The following is a 25,606-nucleotide window of genomic DNA, read 5'->3' as shown; positions in this document are numbered from 1 at the left end:
TTTTTTTTTAAAAAGCAATCTTCCCTACTTCTGCTTTTATTTGTTTCTCCATTTGTATTAAGAAACCAATACTCAAGAAAAGAGAACTGCAAAATACCTTCGCAGGCTAAGAAACTAAATTCAAACTTTCTCCTCCTGATGCCAGTTATGAAAGTGTCCTTATCACTCAGTCATAAAGGTATATTAAAGATTAGTGATATTAAATTATATATATATCATAGCAGTTAAATATATTAAATATATATTAAATTATATACGTCATAGGCATGTATGTATGTATGTGTATATGTGTATAGATACACATACATACACACATGTATAGCATAGGTCCTTTCCCTTCTCCCTCCCCCTCAAAAGAAGAACAAATCTTGTGAGAACTCAATATATAAAACAGATGACAGCTGTGATGCTCTGACTGGTGTGGAACAGAAAACCCAGAATGCCAAATGCTTGGCCTCTTTTCTCTGGGCTGCCCATCTCAGGGCTTTAAGGAAAACCATTTTGAAAAATGCTAATCCTAAAGCAGTACTGGCAAGCTAAAGCCCCCTATGCTCATTGGTTCTTTATTCAGTGGGGTTCTACCCTCCGTTATTGAAAATTCCAAGTAGCCTTGTGGGGGTTCTTCTGGAGAAATGACTCTTAGAGCCCTGCCTGGTGTCTCGGCAAATCAGATCTGTGATGCCACCTAATGAACTTGAATTTTAAATGGCAATTTTAATAGTTACTATAGCCTCAGAGGATTACATAGCCTATTTGTTAGTAAATAAAATGCTTTCTAGAAAATTGATATTTCCATACCCTGATTCCTTCTACATTCCGCAGTGGTACAGACAGATTTCCCATGGTTCTCATGGATTAAAAGATCTGACTAGCATCTTTAGTTTTTTTTCCAAAACACTCAATTAAGACTCATTTCTTCTCATACATTTTTTCCCCTCAGTCTTTATGCTTAATGTTAAGAATGAAAACACGTGGAATTGTGGGAGTGGTGGTGGTGGTGATGGTGCGGGTACACGATGGTGGTGGTATTGGTGTCGACATTTCAGCGAATGCTCTTTTCAGTTATTCTGACCATCAGCCAAGGAACAAAAACCTGTCTCCTCTGTTCCGTTACCTGAGAGATTACATTGCTTAATCCACCTGCCTCCACTTCTCTAAACAAGGACATGGCGAAGATCAGATCACTGTGTATTCCTTGTGGGCACCTTTCATAATGGGTGACAATAACCATTTTATGAAACTCTTGTCCTATTTTGCTTTAAGATTTCATTATAGTTTTAGAAAATGTATTGGGGGGGGGGAGAAGAGCAAGCATTTCCATGTGCTGAATCCAAGATTTGGTCTGTGGATGCAGATTTTTAGCAATTCATGGACTTATCCTTATCTAAAGCCTTTTGGTGATGGATGTTTGAGAAGATGGGTTGTCTTAACTCTTGGTGTTGAACATCCAGGTTTAATTTTTGGAAAATGTTATTTGAAACATGTTCTAATAACCAGGTACACCTTGGGCTTATGCCAGTTCTCGTCTCCCCATGTCTTTCTCAACTTATTTTCAGACTCGTTTTCTCTAAATAAGCAGTTGACTTTTCTCTCGGAATTCTCACACAATTCAACCCCAGGATCTTTTACTGCACACCAAAACATTTTTCTGTTTTTCGCTTCAGAGAAATCTCTTAAATGTCTCATACCCTAAACCACGGAGTACATCCATTCCCATTTGTCATAATCCAAAGCATATGATCCTTTGTTCAAAGACACAGTGTCAAATTCCAACCTCTGACTTTCAAAACCTTATAATATTTTTGTTAGAGTGTTACAGGTTGCGGGTTTCTACTAAAGCTACACTTCTATGGTCACCTTGATGGACTGTGTTGTCCCAGTTTTTTAAATTTTGATTTGAGCTCTAGCCCACTCACAGGTGGATTAAGTAATTCATATCGTGGACCCATTCAAAACTCCTTTGTCATCTTTTTTGGTTACCTTTAAAAGACCAAACAGAATTCCTGCTGTGGCAAAACAGGATTGGAGGTGTCTCCGCAGCGCCAGGACGCAGGTTCAATCCCCAGCCCGGCACAGTGGGTTAGCGGATCCAGCGTTGCTGCATCAGCCGCATAGGTGGCAACTGCAGCTCTGTCTGATCCCTGGCTTGAGAACGCTCTATGCCATGGGGCAGTCAGAAAAGGAAAAAAAAAAAAAAGAAAAAGGCTAAACTTTGTGATGCGCTGCATGAAAACGCAGATATGAGGAAACACAAATGGCAGTGCCACTGAACACACAGTACTAAACCTTTCCTTATTGCTCTTTACAGAAGACCAAGACCCCTACTTTGACCCCAGCGGGAGGTCCTTTACTACTCACGGATCTGAATCAGCTGGTGAGTTTGAACTGCTTTAGTCATTTACTGTTCTCCTCAGGGAACCTGCAGATTATTCATGACGTGTGAGTCCGTGTCTCCCGAAGACTGGTTCTCATACATTCTGTGTACGCATCACCACCACAGGGAGGGCTTATCCAGCTGCATTGCTGGGCCCCATGCTTAAAGGTTCTGATGGGTGGGTCTGGGGTGGAACCTGAGCGTTTGTATTTCCAGTGAGTTCCCTGGGGATGCTGATTCTGCTGGACGGGGACTCCACTTTGAGAATTACTGTTGTTGAGAAAATTCTTCCCTGTGAGAGGACCAGGAAGAATTCAGGCAGGGTCTCAGTCTGACACTGCATCACACCAGGTGATGAAGAATGTGGATTTTGGAGAAAGAATGGTGTGGGTTTGATTCCAGTTCCTCCACATGCTAACTGGGGACTCCTTTAAAGGATCTGAGAAGTGGAATGATAATCATTGTCACAGGGCATTGCTTTAAAGTCTAAATGATGTATACTTGTAAAGCGTTTAGCATAACCCCTCGGCACATGGCACGCTAGCTAGCGTTTATTGAGAATTTACTGTGTGCTGGTGGCATCGTTCTAACACTTTACACATGTTAGATTGGACCATAAGAAACTGCCATTTCTGTAGGTCAACAAGTATGGGTGATTTCATGTTTCATCTATTATTAACTCATTTAATTATGTCAGTACTTTTATTTTCCCAGTATTACAGATGAGGAAACTAAGGCTCAGAGGGGCTAAGCAACCTGGATGAGTTGGCATGACTAGTGAGCTGAGGGGTGGAGCCAGGCTTCAAGCCCAGGGGTCTCATATTACCTCTCAGAAGCATGATCTGGAGAAAGTACCCTGTGATGACCATAATCACAGCCGTAATTACTGTAATCATCACACCCCTAGAACTTAACTCCAGGCAGCAAAAGTCTGCCATGAGGCCGGGTGACTTGTGATGACAGATGCTGGGGCTACTGAAAGGTTCCGCAGGTGCTGTCTGCCTGTGGTCTCCCTGAGCATCACTGCACCAGGTGGCTGCATGTGAGCCAGGTCCTCCCCTTTATGCCCAAGTGGGAAAGGGTTGCCTCCAGGCTTAAGGGTTCACACACTTAAAGCAAATATGAAGATGGATATTTACATGGCAGCTTCAGTAATAATCTATTACCTAAGAGCACAGGGATGTAGAGGCCCAGTAGAAATGCTTCTAAAATAAAGACAGGCTCTCTGGGGGCCTTGGGTGGGGGCATTTAGCCTTTCCCAGCCTCAATTTCTTTGCTAGTAAAAAGGAAATCAGAACTTTGGCCCCTGTTACCTCCTAGAGTTCTTGTGAAGAGCAGGAGGTATCCGGACGAAGAAAATATTTTGGAAATGATAGGGACTTAACGACTAAAGGCAGTACTCTCCAAAGGCGACAGACCCCAGCTACTCCAAGTGTGGTCCTTGGTTCATCTCAGAACTGGCCAGCAATGCAGAATCCCCAGCTCTCCCAGACCCACTGAAACAAGGGCTCCATTTAAGTAGACCCACCCCATCCCACCACCACTACGTGGTTTATCTGTATATGAAAGCTTACGAAGCACATCTTAGACTGTTGGGTCCTCACAGCGGAAGCTGGAAGCCGGTTGAGTTCTCTCTCTGCACATGACGCTAATTGGACCTCACTTCCCAGCTGCAGTGTCAAGCATTCCTCTTTGCAGAACTTGCTTTCCCAGCCAGCCCTACCCTGGGTAGCTTTGCAGAGACCTCTAGGGCAGGAGGTGAGGCCTGCTGTGTCTCGTCCATCTTCTTTGGCTCTTGCTTGAAGTGAGAATCAGGTGGGCGGGAGTCGCCTCTTTTGTTTGACTCCTGTGCAGGTGTCTATTGTTCAAATGGGAGTGTTCAGCTGGTTGTACACACACCCAGATCTTTCCTTGCTGGGAGCGCTTCTTTTGAAAATCAAAATAAAGAGATTATGATCCATTAATGGCCTCCCTCTCGAATATCAAAAGGCTGCTCTGAGTCAGAGAAAGGCCTACAAGAGTGACTGTACCTCTTAGGTGGTTTTCAAGGCCAAAGAGCTCCAGTTTAGATGGCCAATGTCCCTTGACCCGGGCAGGTGAACACTTGCCAATAATGACTAAGGCAGCTAGAGAAAGGCCCTTGGACTTCTGAGGTTTGTCAAGTAAAAGACCGCTGTCAAAATGGGAAGTTGAAACAGACAGACCTCTGGTAGAATTTGTTTTGCTCAATTTTAACAAGAATGTCAGATTGCATCCACAGGAGCCATTCTACCCAAAATAACCATGGCCATCAGCATTTCACAGTCCATTGAGCAGAGTCTACACTTAATCTCCTGAGAAAAGGCCATTTAAGACCTGGCCATCTTCATCCATTGATTAGCCAAACAGACCTCTCAGTTTTTTTCTTCCCTTGGCAGCTTTCAGGGGATTCTGCCATGGGTTTCCCATTGGGTAGGGGAAAAATAGTTCATTTTGGTGGGAATTTTTCACATTCTGTTTGGAGGCACTGGAGGAAGCACAACACACACGCAAGCGCGCACACACATATTCCCCAAACTTTCATTTGGGTGAGTATCTTCACAAGAGAGCTTAGACATTTCTTTTAAAACATGATTGCCCCTCCCCCCCCCACCCCCCCAAAATGAAATTCTCTTGTGCCACAGCGGGTTAAGGATCCGGTGTTGTCACTGCTATGGCTTGGGTCACTGCTGTGGCATAGGTTGGATCCCTGGCCTGGGAACTTTTACATGCTGTGGGTGTGGCCAGTAAATTTTTTAAAAATTAACAATACATAAAACATGACTCCTCCCTCACTTTGATGAACCTCCTGTTCTGACTCGTAGATTCTTTATCTTGTGATACTTCCTGCTCCCGTCCAGTTTGAGATTCTTTGTCTCCTTATTTGGTTGTGTAGCAGTAGAAAATGCTGTCCTCTAAAAATTCTGGGGCTGCATCAGTAGACACTCTCATTAGGGTGATTTTGCACCGACAGAAAGGGCCATTGCCCTCCCCACCACACCCAGAATCCTTATTATTATTTTTTTTAAATGTGTTTTTTTTACTTACTTATTTATTTATTTATTTATTTGTCTTTTTTGCCATTTCTTGGGCCGCTCCACGGCATATGGAGGTTCCCAGGCCAGGGGTCGAATCGGAGCTGTAGCTGCCGGCCTACGCCAGAGCCACAGCAATGCAGGATCCAAGCCGAATCTGCGACCTGCACCACAGCTCACGGCAACGCCAGATCGTTAACCGCTGAGCAAGGGCAGGGATCGAACCTGCAACCTCATGGTTCCTAGTCAGATTCGTTAACCACTGCACCACGACAGGAACTCCCAGAATCCTTATTTTTTTTAATATTTATGGTTATGTCCATTGAAGATACTGGATGTGGTTTTTAGATTTGCTTCAGGCCATCTGGAGCATTTGAAAGCCCTAGGCATCTCGTTAAAATGAGGATTCTGTGGTTTGGGGGTGGCCCGAGACTCTGTATTCTCAGCAAGCTTCCATGGGCTATTGCTGGTCCTGGGCCCATGCTTTGAGTGGCAAGGTCCTAAATTAAAAATAGAAAACAGTAGCATTGCCAAGTCCAAGATGGTACTGCTCACCAAACGACAGGCCAGTAAATCAAGAGACAAGTTGTTACAGCAAAGAAAAGCAACTTTATTCAGAAAGTCATCAGGCCAAGAGATGGTAGACTCGTATCCCCAAAATCCTTCTTGCCTGAGTTAGAATCCAGGCTTCTTTTATACTAAAAGGGGAGGGAGTAAAGTTAAATATTTCCTGGTTCCGGTCAGCCTCCAGAGGGGATGTGTTTGTTCATTTCTTCCTTTCTGCAAGTGTGCCTGGTCAGGATGTTTCCTGTGAGCTAAACAAAGGTATTTTAGCTTCCAGCTCATTACCTGAGAGGTAGGGTTCCCTTTACTTGTATAATTTATATATTACACAGATAATATTATGTATAATTTAAGCTTATACAGCAACATCCCTTCACTGATGAATTTGTAATCAAATATACAGATTCTTCCCTATTACAGTAACTGCACACAGTTATCACGCTTATTCGCCTCTTCAGGCCTCTGAAAAATGGTGATGAAGCGGATTCCTTTATTCCCCTATTTTATAAGTGACAAAATAGACCTGGAGAGGGATGACTTGACCCAGCAGCGGTTGCTGATAAGAGACAGAAGTCGGATTTCCTGTGCTGTACCCTTGGAGTGAATCCTCGTGCTCTTGTTGAAAAATAACATGTCCAGACCTTAGCCTTAATCAAACCAACTCCTCTGGGGAGATATTTTTCATGCGACGTATTATGAATGTCTGTGGCTCGAATCTATAAATAGCTTTGCGGTAATGCAGCCCCACAGCGGTTGGCCCTGTGTGCTGCTCTGTAAGGAACTCGTGCTTGTGTGTTCCAAGTTCTGGTTGAAGGATGTTGTTTTTTCTCTAGGCCACTCAAGTGGGAGTCAAGAAGGTGAGGCAAACACAACCTCTGGTCCTATACGGAAATCTCAAATTCCAGGTGAGTTTTGAGCTGTGACAAAAAAATTAATGCTAAGAGGAGGTCTCTCTCGGAGGTCCCGGAAAGGAAGCACACGCTCCTAAATGTCTCACCTTGAACCTGATGGCCCTTCTGTGCAAGCTAAAGGGTGAAGGGGAACAGGACAGCCCCTTGATGGGAAAGAAGGGAACATTCATTTTTTTTTTCCTCCATCCTATAGATTGGCTGAGCTCATATTCAGACTTGGCCCTGGTCTGTTCCAAAGAAGCTCCATGTTAGTTTTTAAAGCTTCCTTCCCAAATGAGTGATCACCCTGGGGACTCTGTGCCATGCCCAGGTCCTCCCTGTCCCAGTCCACTTCCCTTCTTCAATCGTGGGTTTGGGGGTGAAGCGTGTAACTTTCATAATACAGACAGTGAGGAGATACAGGGGCTGTGTGTGTTGGATGGAGTGAAATTATTCCTTTGGCTCCAAAACTACCTTTTCTCAGGGACAGTCTTGACCAATCCAGACAGAAGAAAGCCTGAGTGTGTTCCACGTGCAGCGAGAGGGCTGGGCCCCTTGGTTCCCTTGAGCATCGAAATTTAAGGCATTCAAGGCAAACGCTTTATTTGACTTAGGCTCAAAACTGAGCATTTGTCAAGAGAAATTACGAAAAAGGAAGGCTTTTTTTTTTTTTAGGATTTTAAGTTATTCCTTTAAATCACTCCTCTTCAGAACTTTCCTGGGGGAGAGGGGAGAGGGTGACGTGGCTTTGTCCCCTCGCTCGGCTTGTCTGAGCAGGACATGAGAAAAAGAGCAGCAGGCTGAGCAGCTGGGGTTGGTGGGATGCACTTTGCCATAATTAGGCAGCGGGATTTTTCCCAGCTATGGTGGAACATCTCAGGGCTGGAAACCTGGGGAAAGACCAGAAATGGTACCTTCCTACCAGCCTCCCCCATCTGGATTCTACTTGCCTCCTCAAATTCACCTAACCAAAGAGAGCTCAGGCAGAGGAGGTGCTAAACAGGAAGTCAGGAGAATCAAGATTCCCAAAGAAGAGTAGCTGATGAATGACTTCCCATCTTCCTTGTTCCTTAAGCTTTAGTTCATGGCACGGATATACAACTCACTGTGCAACTGAATTTATTCAAATGGTCAAGTCGTATTTCATTCCCAATACAGCTTGGTTTTAAAACATGTCTGTAACACTTTATTGGTCTACAAGCAATAACATTACTTATTGGAGATGTTTTTCAAAAACACAGCTAAACAAAAGGGTAAAAATATGGATCCCCTATTATCTACCTCACCATCCAGAAATACCATGGTTACCATTTTCATGTATGGCCTTGCTGTCATTTGTCAATGTAATTTCTATTCAAACATGTAATTAGACACACTGTTTATTAGTAAACTACATTCCCAACTGGTTACCCCCCCCATAGCCTTCCAAGGTTATTAAATATTCTTTCCCTGTATCTTAGTAGATGTATCCTAATTCACTTAACCAATCCCTTACTGTTGGACATTAGGATGTTTCCAGCTTTCACTATTGTAAATAGCACAGGAATAAACACTTTATAGCTAATTCTCAGGTCCTATAAAGTCTTAGAAATGTAGCTCCTGGATCAAAAGCGCACACGTTTTGAAAGCTTTTGACAAGTTTTACCAAATACCTGCTCCCACCACACACACACACACACACACACACACACACACACACACACACACACACACAGAAGATATGCCCTTTTCCCACTAGTATGTGGCCTCCACTTTTGCTCCTTCATAAAATGTAGCATGATTTCATGTAGGAAAGGAGTCTTCCTTTTAAGGGATGTTCTTTTAATCTATTTACTAATATTGCACCAAAGGCATTTACAAGTTTCCGCAGGTCATTCTATGCTTTTCTGGAAATGTATTTCTCCTGGAGGGACTTGGAAATCTCCATTGATGATAAGGGGTGAAAACAAGAGGGCCGTCAGACAAATAGCAAAAGTATTCTTCCCATATTATCTGGCTATTGGCTGGGCCTTTGGTTGGACCTACGCGTACAGCGGACTATAATTCTTGCTTATACCAGGTCAATCTCTAAAATGTGTCTTTGTCGTCACAAAGCACATTTCCCAAGCTCACTTATGCTTTTTGCTTCTCTCACACCAGAATGGCTGATCATCCTGGCGTCCCTTCTGGCCCTGGCCTTGATTCTTGCAGTTTGCATTGCCGTCAACAGTCGGAGGAGGTAAGGGGATGCTCCTCAGAGCCTTCAGCTTTGAAAGGGCATTACCGAAACTTAGGCTGTATAACTACTACCTATAAAGTAGATAAGCTACTGGGATATGGCGTACAACACAGGCAATATAGCCAGTATTTCATATTTATTTTATATAGAGTAAAATCTAAAATATATTGAAGTACTGTGTTGTACACCTGAGACTCATAGAATATTCTAAGTCAATTATTCTTCAATTAAAAAAAAAATCTTGGAGTTCCTGTCATGGCACAGTGGTTAACGAATCCAACTAGGAACCATGAGGCTGTGGGTTCGATCCCTGGCCTTGCTCAGTGGGTTAAGGATCCGGCAGTGCTGTGATCTGTGGTGTAGGTCCCAGACGTGGCTTGGATCCTGAGTTGACTGTGGCTCTGGTGCAGGCCGGTGACTATAGCTCCAACTAGACCCCTAGGCTGGGAACCTCCATATGCCGAGGGAGCGGCCCTAGAAAAGGCAAAAAGACAAAAAAAAAAAAAATCTCGAGTTCCCTGGTGGCTTTGTCACTGCTGTGGCTTGGGTTGCAGCTGTGTAATGGGTTCCATCCCTGACCCAGGAACTTCTGCATGCTGTGGGTACAGCCAAAAAAAAAAAATCACAAAACAAAACAAACCTTAGGTGATTTTTCCTTGTTACACAGAGTGGAGCTCCTGGAACCAGCAGCCTTGGTACCCTGAGAATCTTTTGAGAAATGCAGAATCTCAGGCCCTAACCCAGACCTCCTGTATCAGAGAGTATGTTTTGATAAGATCCCAGAGATTCGTGGGGACAGTACAGCTTCCTCCAGAGAAAGGAGACTGTGATTGTTTGCACCTCTGCTTTTCAATAGTGGTTGACTCTTTTGTGGGGTTGGTTTTTGTTTGTTTTTTTTTTATTACTCAAATGAATTTATCACATCTGTAGTTGTATGATGATCCTAACAATCTGATTTCACAGAATTTCCATCCCACAGCCCAAGCACATCCCCCCACCCCCCAAACTGTCTCCTCTGGAGACCGTTAAGTTTTTCAATGTCTGTGAGTCAGCATCTGTTCTGCAAAGAAGTTCCGTCTGTCCTTTTTTCAGATTCCACATGTCAGTGAAAGCATTTGATGTTGATGTCTCATTGTATGGCTGACTTCACTTAGCATGATAATTTCTAGGTCCATCCATGTTGCTAAAAATGCTAGTATTTCGTTCATTTTAATGGCTGAGTAATATTCCATTGTGTATATGTACCACATCTTCTTGATCCACTCCTCTGTCGATGGACATTTAGGTTGTTTCCATGTCTTGGCTATTGAAAAGAGTGCTGCAATGAACATCGGAGCATATGGTTTTTATTCTTCAGTTTGTTAATGTAGTGTAGCACACTGATGGATTTGCGGATATTGAAGAACCCTTGCATCCCTGGGATAAATCCCACTCGATCATGATGTACAATCCTTTCAATGTATTATTGGATGCGGTTTGCTAGTATTTTGTTGAGGATTTTTGCATTGATGTTCATCAGTGAAATTGGCCTGTAATTTTCTTTTTTTGTGGTATCTTTGTCTGGTTTTGGTATCAGGGTGATGGTGGCCTCATAGAATGAGTTTGGGAGTATCCCTTCCTCTGCAACTTTTTGAAATAGTTTCAGAAGGAGAGGTGTTAGCTCATCTCTAAATGTTTGATAGAATTCGCCTGTGAAGCCATCTGGTCCTGGACTTTTGTTTGTTGGAAGTTTTTTAATTACAGTTTCAATTTCAGTTCTTTTGATTGGTCCATTCGTCTTTTCCATTTCATCCTGGTTTAGTCTTGGAAGATTGTACTTTTCTAAGAATTTGTCCATTTCTTCTAGGTTTTCCATTTTATTGGCATATAGTTGTATATAGTAATCTCTTATGATCCTTTGTATTTCTGTGATGTCCATTGTTGCTTCTCCTTTTCCATTTCTAATTTTATTGATTTGAGTCCTCTCTTTTTTGCTTGATAAGTCTGGCTAAGGGTTTATCAATTTTGTTGATCTTTTCAAAGAACCAGCTTTTCGTTTCATTGATCTTTTCTATGGTTTTCTTTGTTTCTATTTCATTGATTTCTGCTCTGATCTTTATGATTTCTTTCCTTCTACTAACTTTAGGTCTTGTCTGTTCTCTCTCGAGCTGCTTTAGATGTAAAGTTAGCTTGTTTATTTGGGCTTTTTCTTGTTTCCCAAGGTGGGCTTGTATTGCTATAAACTTTCCTCTTAGAACGGCTTTTGCTACATCCCATAGGTTTTGGAGTGTCATATCTTCATTGTCATTTGCTGCTAGGTATTTTTTAATTTCTTCAGTGATCCATTGGTTGTTTAGTAGCATGTTGTTGAGTCTCCACGTGTTTGTGTTTTTTGCAGTTCTTTTCTTCTTGATTTCTAGTCGTATAGCATTGTGGTCAGAAAAGATGCTTGATATGATTTCAATTTTCTTAAAGTTACCGAGGTTGGATTTGTAGCCCAGGATGTGATCAATCTTAGAAAATGTTCCATGTGCACTTGAGAAGAATGTATATTCTGTTGCTTTTGGATAGAGTGTCCTATAAATATCTATTAAGTCCATCTGGTCTAATGCTTCATTCAGGGCCTGTGTTTCCTTATTGATTTTCTGTCTGGATGATCTGTCCATTGCTGTAAGTGGGGTGTTCAAGTCCCCCACTATGATTGTGTTATTGTTGATTTGTCCTTTTAAGGTTGTTAGCAGTTGCTTTATATATTGTGGTGAACCTATGTTGGGTGTGTAGATATTTAAAATTGTTATATCTTCTTCTTGGATTAATCCTTTGATCATGATGTAGTGACCTTCCTTGTCCCTTAAAATATTCTTCATTTTAAAGTCTATTTTGTCTGATATGAGTATTGCCACTCCAGCTTTCTTTTGATTCCCGTTTGCATGGCATATTTTCTTCCATCCTCTCATTTTCAATTTGTATGTGTCCCTAGAAGTGAGGTGGGTCTCTTGAAGACAGCATATATATGGATCTTGTTTTTGTATCCATTCAGCCAGTCTACATCTTTTGGTTGGGGCATTTAGTCCATTAACATTTAAGGTAATTATTGATATGTATGTTCTTATTGCCATTTTATGAATTGCTTTGGATTTGTTTTTGTTGCTCTTTTTTCTTCCCTTCTCTTGTTTTCTCCTCTTGTGGTTTGATGACTATCTTTAGTGCTGTACTTGAGTTGACTTCTCTTATTTGTTTGTGTATCAATTGTAGATTTTTGGTTTGCAGTTATTCTGAAGTTTTGATCTGAGTCTGTGTATCTATATGAGGTGGTTTTAAGTTATTGGTCTCTTAATTGCAAGTGCATCTCCAGTGTCCTGCATTTGTACCCACCTCTTCTCATGATTTCTGATTTTGGTGGCATAATTGTGCATGGATGATTTCGTATCTTTACTGTATATATACCTTTACTGGTGAGCCATGTCATTTGTGGTATATTTGTTTTCCTGTTGCAGCCTTTTCTTTTTGGCCTAGAGAAGTTCCTTTAGTATTTGTTGTAAGGCTGGTTTAGTGTTGCTGCATTCTCGTCACTTTTGCTTATTTGTGAAGCTTTTGATTTCTCCTTCAAATCTGAATGAGAGCCTTGCTGGGTAAAGTAATTTTGGTTGGAGATTTTTTCTTTTCATCACGTTAAGTATATCATGCCACTTCCTTCTGGCCTGCAGAGTTACTGCTGAAAAATCTGCTGATAACCTTATCAGGGTTCCCTTGTATGTTATTTTTTTCTTTTCCCTGGCTGCTTTCAATATTTTCTCTTTGTCTTTAATTTTAAAAGGTCAGTTTGATTAATATGTGTCTCAGGGTGTTCTTCCTTGGGTTTATTTTATATGAATTTGAGCAAGTGGTTCCTTTCCCATGTTAGGGAAGTTTGCAGCTATTATCTCTTTGAATACTTTTTCTGTCCCCTTCTCTCTCTCTTCTCATTCTGACACCCCTATAATATGGATGTTGGTGTGTTTAACATTGTCCCAGAGTTCTCTTTTGTTTTCTTCATTTTCAATCTTTTTTCTCTTTTCTGTTCCACATCTGTAATTTCCACTAATCTGTCCTCCACCTCGCTGATTCATTCTTCTGCCTCCTGTATTCTGCTGTTAGCTGCTTCTAGTGAATTTTTTATTTCAGTTATTGTATTTTGCATCTCTTCTTGTTTAAGTTTTATATCTTGTATCTCTTTGCTCAGTGTTTCCTGGAAGTTATCCACCTTTGCCTCCAGTTTATTTCCAATGTCTTGCATCATTTTCAGCATCAACAGTTTAAAGTCTCTTTCTTGAAGGCTGAGAATCTCATCACTTAGCTGATTTTCTGGGGTTTTTTCTTTCTCCCTCATCTGAGTTATAGTTCTCTGTCTTTTCATTTTTATAGGTTTTTGGTGTGGTGACCTTTTTACAGCTAATAGAGTTGTAAGCCTGTCTTACTTCTGGTGACTGCCTCCCTTGTGGCTGAAGTCAGTATGGGGGCTTGCTGTAGGCTTCCTGATGGGAGGGGCTGGGGACCGGCAGCTGGGAGGTATGGGGTTGTTTATATCCTACCTGTTGATGTGGCCGCCTCTTCTTCTTCTGGGTGGGGCTTAGTCTCTGGATGGGATTAGAGGCGGGTTGTGTGCCAGAGAGGTCTTTAGGCAGCCTGTTTACTGAGGGGCGGGGCTGTGATCCCACCTGGGTTGTTGTTTGCCCTGGGGCTTCTCAGCGCTGATGGGTGGGGCCAGATTGTCCCAAAATGGCCACTTCCCAGAGAAAGGCAGGCTGCTGAATATTCCTGAGAGCTTTGCTTTCATTGTCCTTCCCTGGCAACAAGCCACATTCACCCCTATTTTCCCAGGATGTCCTCCAAGAACTGCAATCAGGTTTGACCCAGATTCCCATGGAGACTTTACTTTGCCCTGGGACCCAGTGCATGTGAAAGTCTGTGTGCACCTTTTAAGAATGAGGTCTCCATTTCCTCCAGTCCCTTGGAGCACCTGTGCACAAGCCCCACTGGCCTTTAGTGCCAGATGCTCCAGGGGCTCTTTCTCCCAGTGCCAGATCCCCACACATGAGAGTTTGACGTGTGGCTCAGAACGCTCACTCCTGTAGGTGAGTCTCTGTGAACCAGTTAGTTTCCAGTCTGTGGGGCTTCCCACCTGGGAGGTATGGGGTTGTTTATATCGCGAAATCACCCCTCCTACCTCTTGATGTGGCCTCCTCTTTTTCTTCTGGAGTAGGATATCTTTTTTAAGGTTTCTGGTCCATTTGGGTGAAGATTGCTCAGCCTTTAGTTATGAATTTTGTTGTTTTAAGGAGAGAAGTTGAGCTCTAGTCCTTCTATTCCACCATGTGCGGGTGTGCATGGCCAGGCACACTGGGGACCAGCAGCTGGGCGATGGACAGCACGCCTGGCGCAGATGCAGAGGAAAAGAAGACACATGCAGTTGGCACGAGGCAGCTGCACTCTGCTTCCGGCACTGCCTTGGCTAGGGGCTGGGGAAGAAGGTCTTTTTTTTTTTTTCTTTTTTTGTCTTTTTGCCTTTTCTAGGGCCACACCTGTGGCATATGGAGGATCCCAGGCTAGGGACTGAACCAGAGCTGTAGCCACTGGCCTACACCACAGCCACAGCAACGTGAGATCGAAGCTGTGCCACTGGCCTACACCACAGCTCACGCAATGCCGGATCCTCAACCCACTGAGCAAGGCCAGGGAGCGAACCTGCAACCTCATGGCTCCTAGTCAGATTTGTTAACCACTGAGCCACGACAGGAACTCTTTTGTGGTTCTTCATTGGGGGAGGTTTAAGCCCATCAAGACTCTATCTGATGAAAGTTGTGAAACAGCTCACCTGGAAGATGTAAAAGAACAGACGCATTCATGGATTCATTGGACAGATATTAAGGATATTCACAGTGCACAAAAACATGGCATAGAGATCCAGGGGTTGGCCTTTTAGCCTGTCTGAGGCCTCCTGCACACTTCTAGAACCTTATGGAAAGCAGGAATTGGGTTTGTGTTCTTATGCATCGGTTTTTGGTAATGACATCATTTTCCACCCTCTGGAAGCTGGGATTGAAAGGCTGCAGGTTCTGGCCGAGGAAGAGTTCCCTGAGAGTGAGGTCTACAGCCTCCTTACTTGGGAAAGTCAGAATACAACCAGTCAGCTCCCCAGAACTGGCATGTGGGCTCTTTTCATCTCGTCAAAGGTTCCTCTCTCCCTCCCTCAACCAAGCCCTGTTGTTTTGGAATTTACACGATGCATATACTGGATTGAGCTGTGACCAGGCTCCAAAAATAATGCTACCTAAAGTGACAGGAAGGAGAACAGTTATTCTAGCATCAGAGGAAATGGGTTTTCACAAGGGTCCTCCAGGCATGCAGGTCTAAATGTCCTGTTCAAGAGCCTCTAAAGATGTGTAATTTTTCTCTGAGCAAATGCAAAGGGATGTCAAATATTATGTAAATGCCCCTTAGAGGTTTCTTCTTATAAAGCCAAAGAATTTTATTTCCAGGGAGTTCCCGTCGTGGCTCAGTGGTTAACGAACCCGACTAGCACCCATGAGGACGCAGGTTTGATCCCTGGCCTCGCTCAGTAGGTTAAGGATCTGGCGTTGCCGTGAGCTGTGCTGTAGGTCGCAGATGAACCTCAGATCCCACGTTGCTGTGGTGTAGGCCGGCAGCTGTAGCTCCGATTCGACCCCTAGCCTGGGAAGTTCCCTATGCCGAGGGTGCGGCCCTAAAAAGACAAAAAAATAATAATAATTGTATTTCCAAGTGGGGCCACCTTTATTCAATCACTAGATCATCCACCAGGCTAGAGAATGCACCCCCCCCCTTCTGGTAAAGACCTGGAGAAAATTTTTGTTGTTGGTTTTGGAAAGCAAGAAACTTCTGGAGTTCCCGTCGTGGCGCAGTGGTTAACGAATCCGACTAGGAACCATGGGGTTGTGGGTTCGGTCCCTGGCCTTGCTCAGTGGGTTAAGGATCCGGTGTTGCCGTGAGCTGTGCTGTAGGTTGCAGACTCGGCTCGGATCCCGCGTTGCTGTGGCTCTGGCGTAGGCCGGCGGCTACAGCTCCGATTCGACCCCTGACCTGGGAACCTCCATATGCCCACTGGAGCGGCCCTAGAAAAGACAAAAAAAAAAAAAAAAAGAAAAGAAAAGAAACTTCTAATCCCATTGCCCTGTGTGTGCAGCCCGTGCAGCATGTCTGCTTATCAGAGGAAATCAAATAATGCCGTTTTACAACGAGAGTGCTTTTAAAGTCAAAGAGCCTTTGTTGTTATCTGTACCTTTGGGGACATGGTTTTTAAAAAATTAATCATGATAGCCAGTTGTTTAAGCAACAAACGCTAGTCACAGAGATCTGAAGGACCTCCTAGAAGTCTCCCAAGACTAAAGGGAAAGAGATATATATATTTTTTAGTTGAATTTAAATAATGTGACCTGGGGGGAGCCCTTACAAAGCGTGTCTTTATACCTTCTCTCGGCCTCTGTGTGTTCTCTTAGATTACTTTCAGGCAATTAAATATGAATTTCCCTTTGGCAATCAGTCCTTCTGTCCCAAGCCATAGATAGCATGCACCACTTCTGCTCACATATACAGTCTGTAAGTTTTGCGCATGTCGCCATAGAAATGTTGGCCTCAGATGCTCTCAACGCGGGGGAGACCTCGGAGAAGCATCTCAGCTGTCCCCAGAGCAGCTGGAGTCCCCGCAGTGTGGCTGGTGCGCTCACACGTCGGCTCTCAGCCTCAGCATGCCTGCAGCATGTCTGCAATGAGCCTCCTCACTTCCCCCCCTCACCCCAAGACCCGCGGTCACCCTAGCAACAGGCAAACAGGGACACGCCGGGTCCATGGAAAAACATCTCCCGGGAAAGTAGCCGCTTGGATGCCATAAATCACTATGTCCTGATGTGATAATGGAAAACAGACTTGCCACGTCACTAAAGGGTGGTTAACAGCTGCACCAGCCCCTCGATGCGCACTGCTTCTAAAGCCACCAGCCTGTTTCTAAACCTCCTAAAAGGCTGGGGCCTTTCTGCTTTGAGCGTTGCGTTATACAGGGATACAGAACCCGAGCTTCCTCAGAGAAGGTTTGGTTGAAGATAAGAGGCCTACGACAGGCGTTCACTTATTCAACAAACGTCTTTTGCGTGGCAGCTCCTGCTGGCAGCCCTGCAGAAGAAGGAAAAGGGTACCTTCCTTTCTCTGCACAAATCTTGAGGTTTCATGGCAGTACTGGCCGGCTGCATTTTGAGTCGGCTAATGTGTATTGAGAACATACTCTGGGCCAGGCCCTGTTACATGAATTATAGTTAAAAGATAGAAGTGGAAAAGCTTTCATGGCTGAAATTGAGATTCAAGAGGTTAAATGTGGGCTTCCCAGAGGACGAGATCTGTGAATCCCATTTAAAGATGCGGATTTAGGAGTTCCCTAGGGTTGCACCAGGTTGTCACGGATGTGACTTGGGTAGCTGCTCTTTCCACATGCCTCGGGGAAGAGGGGGAAAGATGCTGATTTAGGGATCCTATCTTTTTTTTTTTTTTTTTTTTTAATCCTTTTTAGAGCCACATCAGCAGCATATGGAGGTTCCCAGGCTAGGGGCCCAGTCGGAGCTACAGCTGCCAGCCTACACCACAGCCACAGCAATGCCAGATCCGAGCCACATCTGTGACCTATACGACAGCTTATGGCAATGTCGGATCCTTAACCCACCGAGCGAGGCCAGGGATCAAACCCGCAATCTCATGGTTCCCAGTCAGATTCGTTTCCACTGCACCACGACGAGAACTCCCCTATCATTTCTTTAGCTTCTCCCCACCTTGTCATAACCCACATCAGCTTTCCTTGCTGTTCTTCCTATAACCAGAGTCCTTGAATTGCAGTTTTCCTGTGGAGTTATCACTTTATGCATTCTCCCGAAGAACCAACGATTGTTCTAGGAGTCAGTTGGGCTGATAACTCTTGGACGAGGCCCAAGAGAATGTTAGATGCCTTTCCCTTAAGTAATTTATCTGATTTGTCTGAAGACAAGAAAAAAGGTGAGGACCTGGCCAGAGAAGGCTTCACGAAACAGGAATGAGTAAGAAAGTCTTCTATGTTGATTGTGCAGAAAAGGCCTTTGCTGGCTTTCACTTTCATGGGAATAACTGTCTTTTCCGTACAGCCTAGAGGGCAGTCATCTGCTCTCTGCTTGGTATGTCCCCTCTGCAAAGCGCCATGATTTAGAAATGTCTTCCTAGGAGTTCCCTTGTGGCTCAGCAGGTTAAGAACCTGACTAGTATCCCTGAGGATGTGGGCTCAATCCCTGGCCTCCCTCAGGGGGTTAAGAATCTGGCATTGCCGTGAGCTGTGGTGTAGGTCGCGGATGCGGCTCAGGTCTGGCGTTGCTGTGGCTGTGGTGTAGGCCGGCAGCTGCAGCTCTGATTTGACCCCTTCCCTGGGAACCTCCATATGCCATGGGTGCGGCCCTAAAAAGCAAAAAAAAAAGTCTCCCTTCTTTTAAATTGCAGTCTAGCTCACTGTAATCTGTACGGACCCAGCCTCCTTCTGCCCTGTGCAGCAGAGCTGTCTGGTTGAACTCTCTGTGATGACAGACGTGTTCCGCCTCTGTGCTAACACATAACCACTAACCACTTGTGGCCACTGAGTGCTAATACTGTGGCTAGATCAACTTGAGAAGGGAGTTTTTATTTATTCCTTAAGATGATTTTTTTGTTTTTCCATTATCGTCGGTAGAAGTGGATTTTTTATTTTATTTCATTTTAAGAAGTATAAATTTAAATAGCCATATACGGCTGGGGGCCACCGCATGGAATGGCCAGCTCTAACATAACGCCAAATAAATCTCGAAATATCTTTAAGGATCATCAGGTCGAAGAGACCTAGGATCAGCTGTTGAGTTACCTCCCTAAGTCTTTCTAGATCAATTCCACCATGCCCTAAAGGTACCTTACCTGGGTTTTAAACCCCACCCAGCCCAGCCAAGCTTCAGTTGGGTGTCTTCCAGGTTGTGGCCCCTGCATCGTCAGCTGACGCCTGGGATTTAAGGGGAAAGGGGATACGAGCAAGATGCAGTTCAGTAAAGACCTCTGACCTTTAGAGTCAGAACGTCTAAGATGCAGAGACTACATAGGTCCTCCCATAACTAGCAGGGTAGTTTTGAACGTCGTACCTGACTTCTTGGACTCAGAAAAGAGGTTGGCTGGATCACCTCTGAAGTCCCTTTATCTCTGATCTTCCTTTCAAAATTCCTCTAACTAAGAATAAAACAATGAGAACTTGCTTTGTAAAGCTACTTGTAAAAGGCCCGAAGCACCAAATACTGGGCTGAATTATTTATGAGCATCACCCTACACTCCTGAAGAAACTCAGACAGAAAACAGCGACCCAGAAATCCAAAGAGAGACAGGGCAGGACCAAACCCAAGCCCCCCCCGCCCCTCCACTGCTAAGCCCTGCAGGTCGAATGTTTCCCACGTTCCACATCAGCTTTATTTAGGGTAACAACACAAATCCCCACTGCACCCCTCCTGCCTGGACAGTTTTTATGATGATAAATCATTTTCCTGAAATAGTTTATCAAACTTCTCAAGCAGTTATTAGGCCGGTGCATGGAATTAGTTGAATAAGACACCTTTTCTCTAAAGAACACCTGTGATACCCCTGGTAATTTGGAAAAAAAAAAAAAAACACAAGCAGTGTTCCATCTTTTGCTTTTTACATCATGTGCATGGTAAATATAGCAAGGCGGGCAGAGGTAGTTAGAAGAAACAAACCAAACCCGTTTCATGTGGCTCTGGTTATGTTAATGATTACAGAGAGTGCTTTTTGAACATTTACCGTGTTCCAGATACTGTTCTAAGTGCTTATCCAAGGCTTTGGTTTCCTCATCCCACAATGTTTTTAGAAGAGCAACAAATAAAACTGCTGTGGGAGTTCCCATCGTGGCTCAGCAGTTAGCGAACCCGACCAGCATCCATGAGAACGCGGGTGTGATCCCTGGCAACACTCAGTGGGTTAAGGATCCAGCATTGCCATGAGCTGTGGTGTAGGTCGCAGATGTGGCTCGGATCCCGTGTTGCTGTGGCTGTGGTGTAGGCTGGCAGCTACAGCTCCAATTAGACCCCTAGCCTGGGAACCTCCATATGCCACGGGTACAGCCCTAGAAAAGGCAAAAAGTCCACATAAATAAATAAATAAAACAGTTGTGGACTCATATATCCAATGCCAGGATCTGTTTCAGGGGATTTTCACAATGCTGTGAGACTAGTACTCTTAACAGCCTGATGTAACAGATAAGAAAGGTAGGGCTCAGAGCAGTTAAGTGAGTTGCCTCAGGTCACACAGTAGTGAAGTCTAGACCTTCCATGTGCCTGCTCTTGTCTCTGTGGACTACATGCATAGCCTCAGTCCCACCAACCTGCACAGGCCGGTCGAGCATCCTTTCCGCCACCCGTGACATTGTGCCAGAGGAGACAGGCTCGACCTCTCACTCAGGAGGTAGAATTTCTACTTCCCCAAACAAGTGATTAAAGTTTATGGCCCTGGCAGTCCTAGAGAGAATGGCCCACGATCATGAATAATGGAAGCTTTGTCTCTACAACTCCAAACATCCAGCGGCAAAGTGAACAATTCCGACTTCATACCTTTTCCAAGTCTCCAGATGGTTAACAGCCTGAATAGAGCGGGGCAGAGCTTTTATGATCCAAAGTCCATGAATACGGACGCTGTCTCTCTTACCAGCTGTGTGACCTCAAGTTAGTTACTAAATGTCCCTGAGCCTCAGTGTCCACTGCTGTACAATGGAGTAATAGCGGTTTTGCGAGATTATGAAATTCCTTGTAACGCGCCTGGCATTCAGGAGGTGTCCAATAAATGCTAGCCCATTTCTCCTTGTCCCCACCCCACTTCTTGGTTTGAGCGTCTGCAACTGTGCTTTTGTTTAAGCAGCATCTGACCTCTCGATGTGGGGCAGTGATCCTGTTACAGGAAAGAGGAAGCATTGTGTCAGGCTGGGTGGGGTCAGGCAGTGCTATGACCCAGCAATAAACTCAAGGTCATGGTCTACAGAAGACCTTTTTTCTTTTTTTGTCTTTTTGCCATTTTTTGGGCTGCTCCCAAGGCATATGGAGGTTCCCAGGCTAGGGGTCTAATTGGAGACGTAGACCCCGGCCTACGCCAGAGCCACAGCAACGCCAGATCCGAGCTGCATCTGCAACCTACACCACAGCTCACGGCAACGCCAGATCCTTAACCCACTGAGCAAGGCCAGGGACCGAACCCGCAACCCCATAGTTCCTAGTCAGATTCGTTAACCACTGAGCCACGATGGGAACTCCTATAGAAGACCGTCTGTGTTTGAAGCTTAAAGTAATGTTACCGAGGAATCTTAAAGTAGTAGCGAACAACTTGTCTTATGTGGTTAAACCTCCTATATTCAGGGTTATAGGGCAGTCAACCAATGTTAAGGGAAAAAATCAATATGGCCTATACGTCTAGAAAAATGGGGTTTCATTCTCCTCGGGACCTGCAGCTATTAATTGTGACAAGGCCAACAAAGTGTTGACTGGGAGAGGAAGTTAGGGGACTTTCTTGAATACACAAATCAAAATGATGTACAGTCGTGTCACGCTGATGGTTTGTTGGAGTCCGCGGAAACTGCTAAAGAGTTTAAAAGAGGCAAACATTTCCCCAGACCAGTATGATGGAAGGAGAGCTAGACTTGGGGGGCAGACACACCAGGGTTAGAATCCCAGTTCTTTCATTACTTGTTGAATAACCTGGAACATGTTATGGATGTTTCTCAGCCCCAAGATTTCCTTAGCTGTTGGGGGGATCACAATAGTACTGGCTTCCCAGAGTTGTGACCACTGACTCTCAAATTCAAGGGCACATCAGAACAGCCTGAGGAGTCACTCACTACACTATAGACCCAGGGCTCCACTCCTTGAGTTTTCTGATTCCGTTTGTCTGAGGTGGGGCTAAGAACTTGCATTTCTAATAAGTTTACAGGTGATGCTTTTGCTGCTGATCCAGGGACCTCGCCTTGAGAAGTGCCAATTGTTAAGAGTCAGGATGATGAAACATACTCAGACTGCCATGAACCACAGTGATATGGCAGTGACAGTGACAACGATAATTGGGTCATTGCACTGATGTTTCGCCTTTGATTTTTTAAATAATTAGGTGTGGGCAGAAGAAAAAGCTGGTGATTAACAATGGCAATGGACCTGTGGAAGAGAGAAAGCCAAGCGGACTCAATGGAGAAGCCAGCAAGTCTCAGGAGATGGTGCATTTGGTGAACAAGGAGTCGACAGAGACCCCAGACCAGTTTATGACGGCGGACGAGACACGGAACCTGCAGAATGTGGACATGAAGATTGGGGTGTAACCACCTGCTCCGTGACCTTAGAACGAAAACTGCCATCAGAGACACAGCAATTACAGGGAGCTGGGACATTTCACAGATGCGGTGTGCTACTGATTGTTTCATTGGGGAATCTTTTTTTTTTTTTTTTTTTTTTTTTAAGCATAAAATTTTCTATTCCTTTTTTGGGTTTTTTTTTGTGTGTTTTGTTTTTTAAAGTCAGATCCAACTTCTAAAAACTGCATTGCTTTCTGAAACGAGGGCCCCTTTATAATCGGCACAAATTTGACTGTTCCAGTTCCTGCCTGGAAGCCTCTCACCCCCTGGGGTGGGCTATGGATGGCTTCTAAAAACCTCCGCAAATCCATCTTCTCGATCCCTAACTTTCCCTCCACCCCACCTTCCAGGTAGCAGCCACCTGCTAAGGATGTTCCCCAGGGCTAAAAGGGATTGGTTCTTGGGAGGATTTTTTTTTTTTTTTTTTTTAACTTTATGGGAGGAAATTTGAACGGGTCTATGTTGCCCTTCCAGCAGCCCAATCCCTGGGCATGTCTTTCCCGTGGGGTAGGGGCTGGGGGTGTACTGGCCCTGCATCCCCTGCTACAGACCCCCTGGGACATTTTCAGATGCTTCTGGGAAATACCCAAAGGGTGCAACTATTTATCTCTAACAAGGTATTTATCTATGTTTTTGAACTATTAAACCCTGGAGGTCCTTTAATCAGTATGATTTCTGTTGTTACTTTGTCAGAGACCTAAAAGGGTTTTCCTAATAAACAGCTGTACTTCTCCCACCTTAACCCTTTGCGCTGTGATCCCTCAGTTTCTTCACCAGCAAAGTCTGGGTCCCAACAGCTCGTCGGGAAGACGTGAGAAAGTCTGCCTCGAAAGTCTTATCTCAGATCTGCTGAGCCCCCATTCCAGCGTCCCTCAACCAAATCTCGCAGAAGGTCAAGGCGGCAGCACTGTTTTCTTTCTGAGGCTCTTGAAGACGTTCTGTCCTGTCCTAGAACCGGGATTGTGAGAGGAGGAGCTTCAGCTGCTGTTAAGGATTAAGAGCTACCGATTCCCTCCTGCCGAAAGCGATGAAAAATCACATGACATGTGCATGACTGACCATTTGTGATGTCCCGTCCCATGTCCTAGATGCTGACCCTGTGAGTGATGTCCAGAAACAATATGGAAGTGCTTTCTGACCTTTTGCAAGGCAAGGAGAAGCCAGTGGAAATAAAAGAGCATAGACAGCGGCCAATCGATTGGCACAGGTTAGGGGAGCGGGGGAGGGAGCAGTGTAGATCCTGTTGGAGGATTTTTATGGCTGAGTTTATTTGTAGTTTACCAAGCCAATGGTCTGTCCCGGATGCACTTGCTACTCAAGGTTAAGGGAAATGCCTGGGAAATCCCTCAAAAGGTTACAGGGCTTCCCACCACTGGAATCTCATCACCACATCGGCAGGCTTATGGCTAAATAAGAATGGTTTTATCTCTTGCTTGACAAGTCCTCTGTGCCCTTTATTTATTTATAAGTTCAGGAGGTTCCATCGGTCCTGGAACTTCCAAAGGCTACTTGTAATAGAAGAAATGGAATCTGTAAAATAAGGGTCCCCATAGAACGGGATCTGCTTTCTTAGGACCCCATAAAAAGTAACCTGTTGCCTAAACTGATATGCTTCACTGGCAACTGATAGGCTTCAGCCCAAATAGGAGGAGGAGGAGGAGGAAGAGAAGAGGAGAAAGGGCCGATAGAAATCAGGGGTGCACTTACACCAGGAGTTGAGTTCGAAGGAAATATTAAAAGAGAGAGGCCAGCTTTCTGCTCCTGCCCAGCCTCTGCTCTCCCCGACCTGCCCTCCCCTTTCCCCGTCAGGGTCTTTGAAAACGGCCCTTCTCCTCTGTGAACATTCTCGGTCAGCTCCATATTCAGCGGATGTTCTTTTTTATTTTCAAGTTGAATGAAAAGAAAATAGACATCAGGCCACGCTCCTGTTCCTGCCACTCATGGCCAAGCCCTCTCGCTTCCAAGCGCTCTCTGGGTCTCCTGCAGACCCAGACAGGCCCGGGTGGGCTCTTTGACGCAAATGTAAAAAGCCACTGCAGGGTCAAGTTCAGGAGGGCCACGCCCGGCTCTACCAGTCCCCCAGATGCTCTTGGGACCCTGGACAGTCACACACGTCGCAAAGGGATGGATGGTTTTCCACCTCTTCTACACATTCCTGTCAAAATAGGCTGAAAGAGGAGCTTATCTTCTATTTTATTTTGGAATCATTAAATATGATCTTTTATTATTGTTTTCCTTTGCTTGGATATACCTCTGTGTTCTCAAGATGGGAAAAGGGTTGGTCTAGAGCCTCCGTCTTTGGTTGGATGCGACACGCCCGCAATATCACCTGTGCTCACAGAATAGGATCTGCTCTCTGCCATGAGAAACAATGGCATGACTCCAGAAGCACTGCTTGACCACATGTCACCCCTACCAGTGACTTGCCAGGTGGCCTGGGCTAAGTTATTAAACTGGGCCTTGTTTGGAAAGGAAAGGGGCCAGCATTTTATTATTTTCCAAAGCTTAAGAGTGCAAAGTTGAGAGGTTTGCAAAGCTAAGAGCTTAAGGTAGAATTATTCCTAGAACTGTAAATCTTTTGTCTCTCTTGAGGGCTTCTTTTAAATGAGCACTGGGTGGAAAACAACACGGGGCCAAAGACACCTTCATATCCGCATTTTGCAGATTCTAGTGGGGCAGAATAAATGTCTTCAGCAGAATCTCTCAAAAAATTTTCCATTGAGACCATGCCACCTAGAATCAGTTTCATAGGCGACCCGTATTCGATCCAATTCAGCAGAGGAGTAAGGGAAAAGAATCCTTGACTTCTTTACAAGAGTGAAGTGTACTCAAGAATTAAAAACAACATTCACCTTTGTGTCACAGGTCTACCTTTTCGTAAATCCCTTGTGTTGAATTTTCAAAGAATAGGTCATTGTTCATGCGTGTATGATAACCATGGCTTGATTTTTCAGAGCACACTCTGCCTTTGATTTTTGTACTTCTTGCGATGGACTCATAATAATGAGGAAGGCATGATTTGTATCTTGCCAAGTTGAAAGCACATATTGGAACATATGAAAAAGCTACTATTAAAAGGCTAAAGGAAGTGAA

General features: G+C 44.5%; 1 protein-coding gene across 12 annotated transcripts in view; it reads left to right on the top strand.

Annotated features, from left to right (window-relative positions):
- The window catches only part of CD44 (CD44 molecule (Indian blood group)), a 95,511-nt gene extending 69,905 nt beyond the window's left edge, over positions 1 to 25,606 (top strand). For all 12 annotated transcript variants that reach the window (XM_013994425.2, XM_021085280.1, XM_021085279.1 and 9 more), the window contains 4 exons: positions 2,309 to 2,374; positions 6,825 to 6,896; positions 9,021 to 9,099; positions 22,276 to 25,606. In XM_013994425.2, coding sequence (XP_013849879.1) covers positions 2,309 to 2,374; positions 6,825 to 6,896; positions 9,021 to 9,099; positions 22,276 to 22,480 — 422 coding nt within the window. In that variant the 3' untranslated portion in view covers positions 22,481 to 25,606. The remainder of the gene's footprint in view (positions 1 to 2,308; positions 2,375 to 6,824; positions 6,897 to 9,020; positions 9,100 to 22,275) is intronic.

The sequence above is a fragment of the Sus scrofa genome, chromosome 2, assembly GCF_000003025.6.
Source record: "Sus scrofa isolate TJ Tabasco breed Duroc chromosome 2, Sscrofa11.1, whole genome shotgun sequence".
Lineage (NCBI taxonomy): Eukaryota > Metazoa > Chordata > Mammalia > Artiodactyla > Suidae > Sus > Sus scrofa.
Note: the sequence above shows the minus strand (reverse complement) of the source record. Positions and strands in the feature narration are given on the sequence as shown.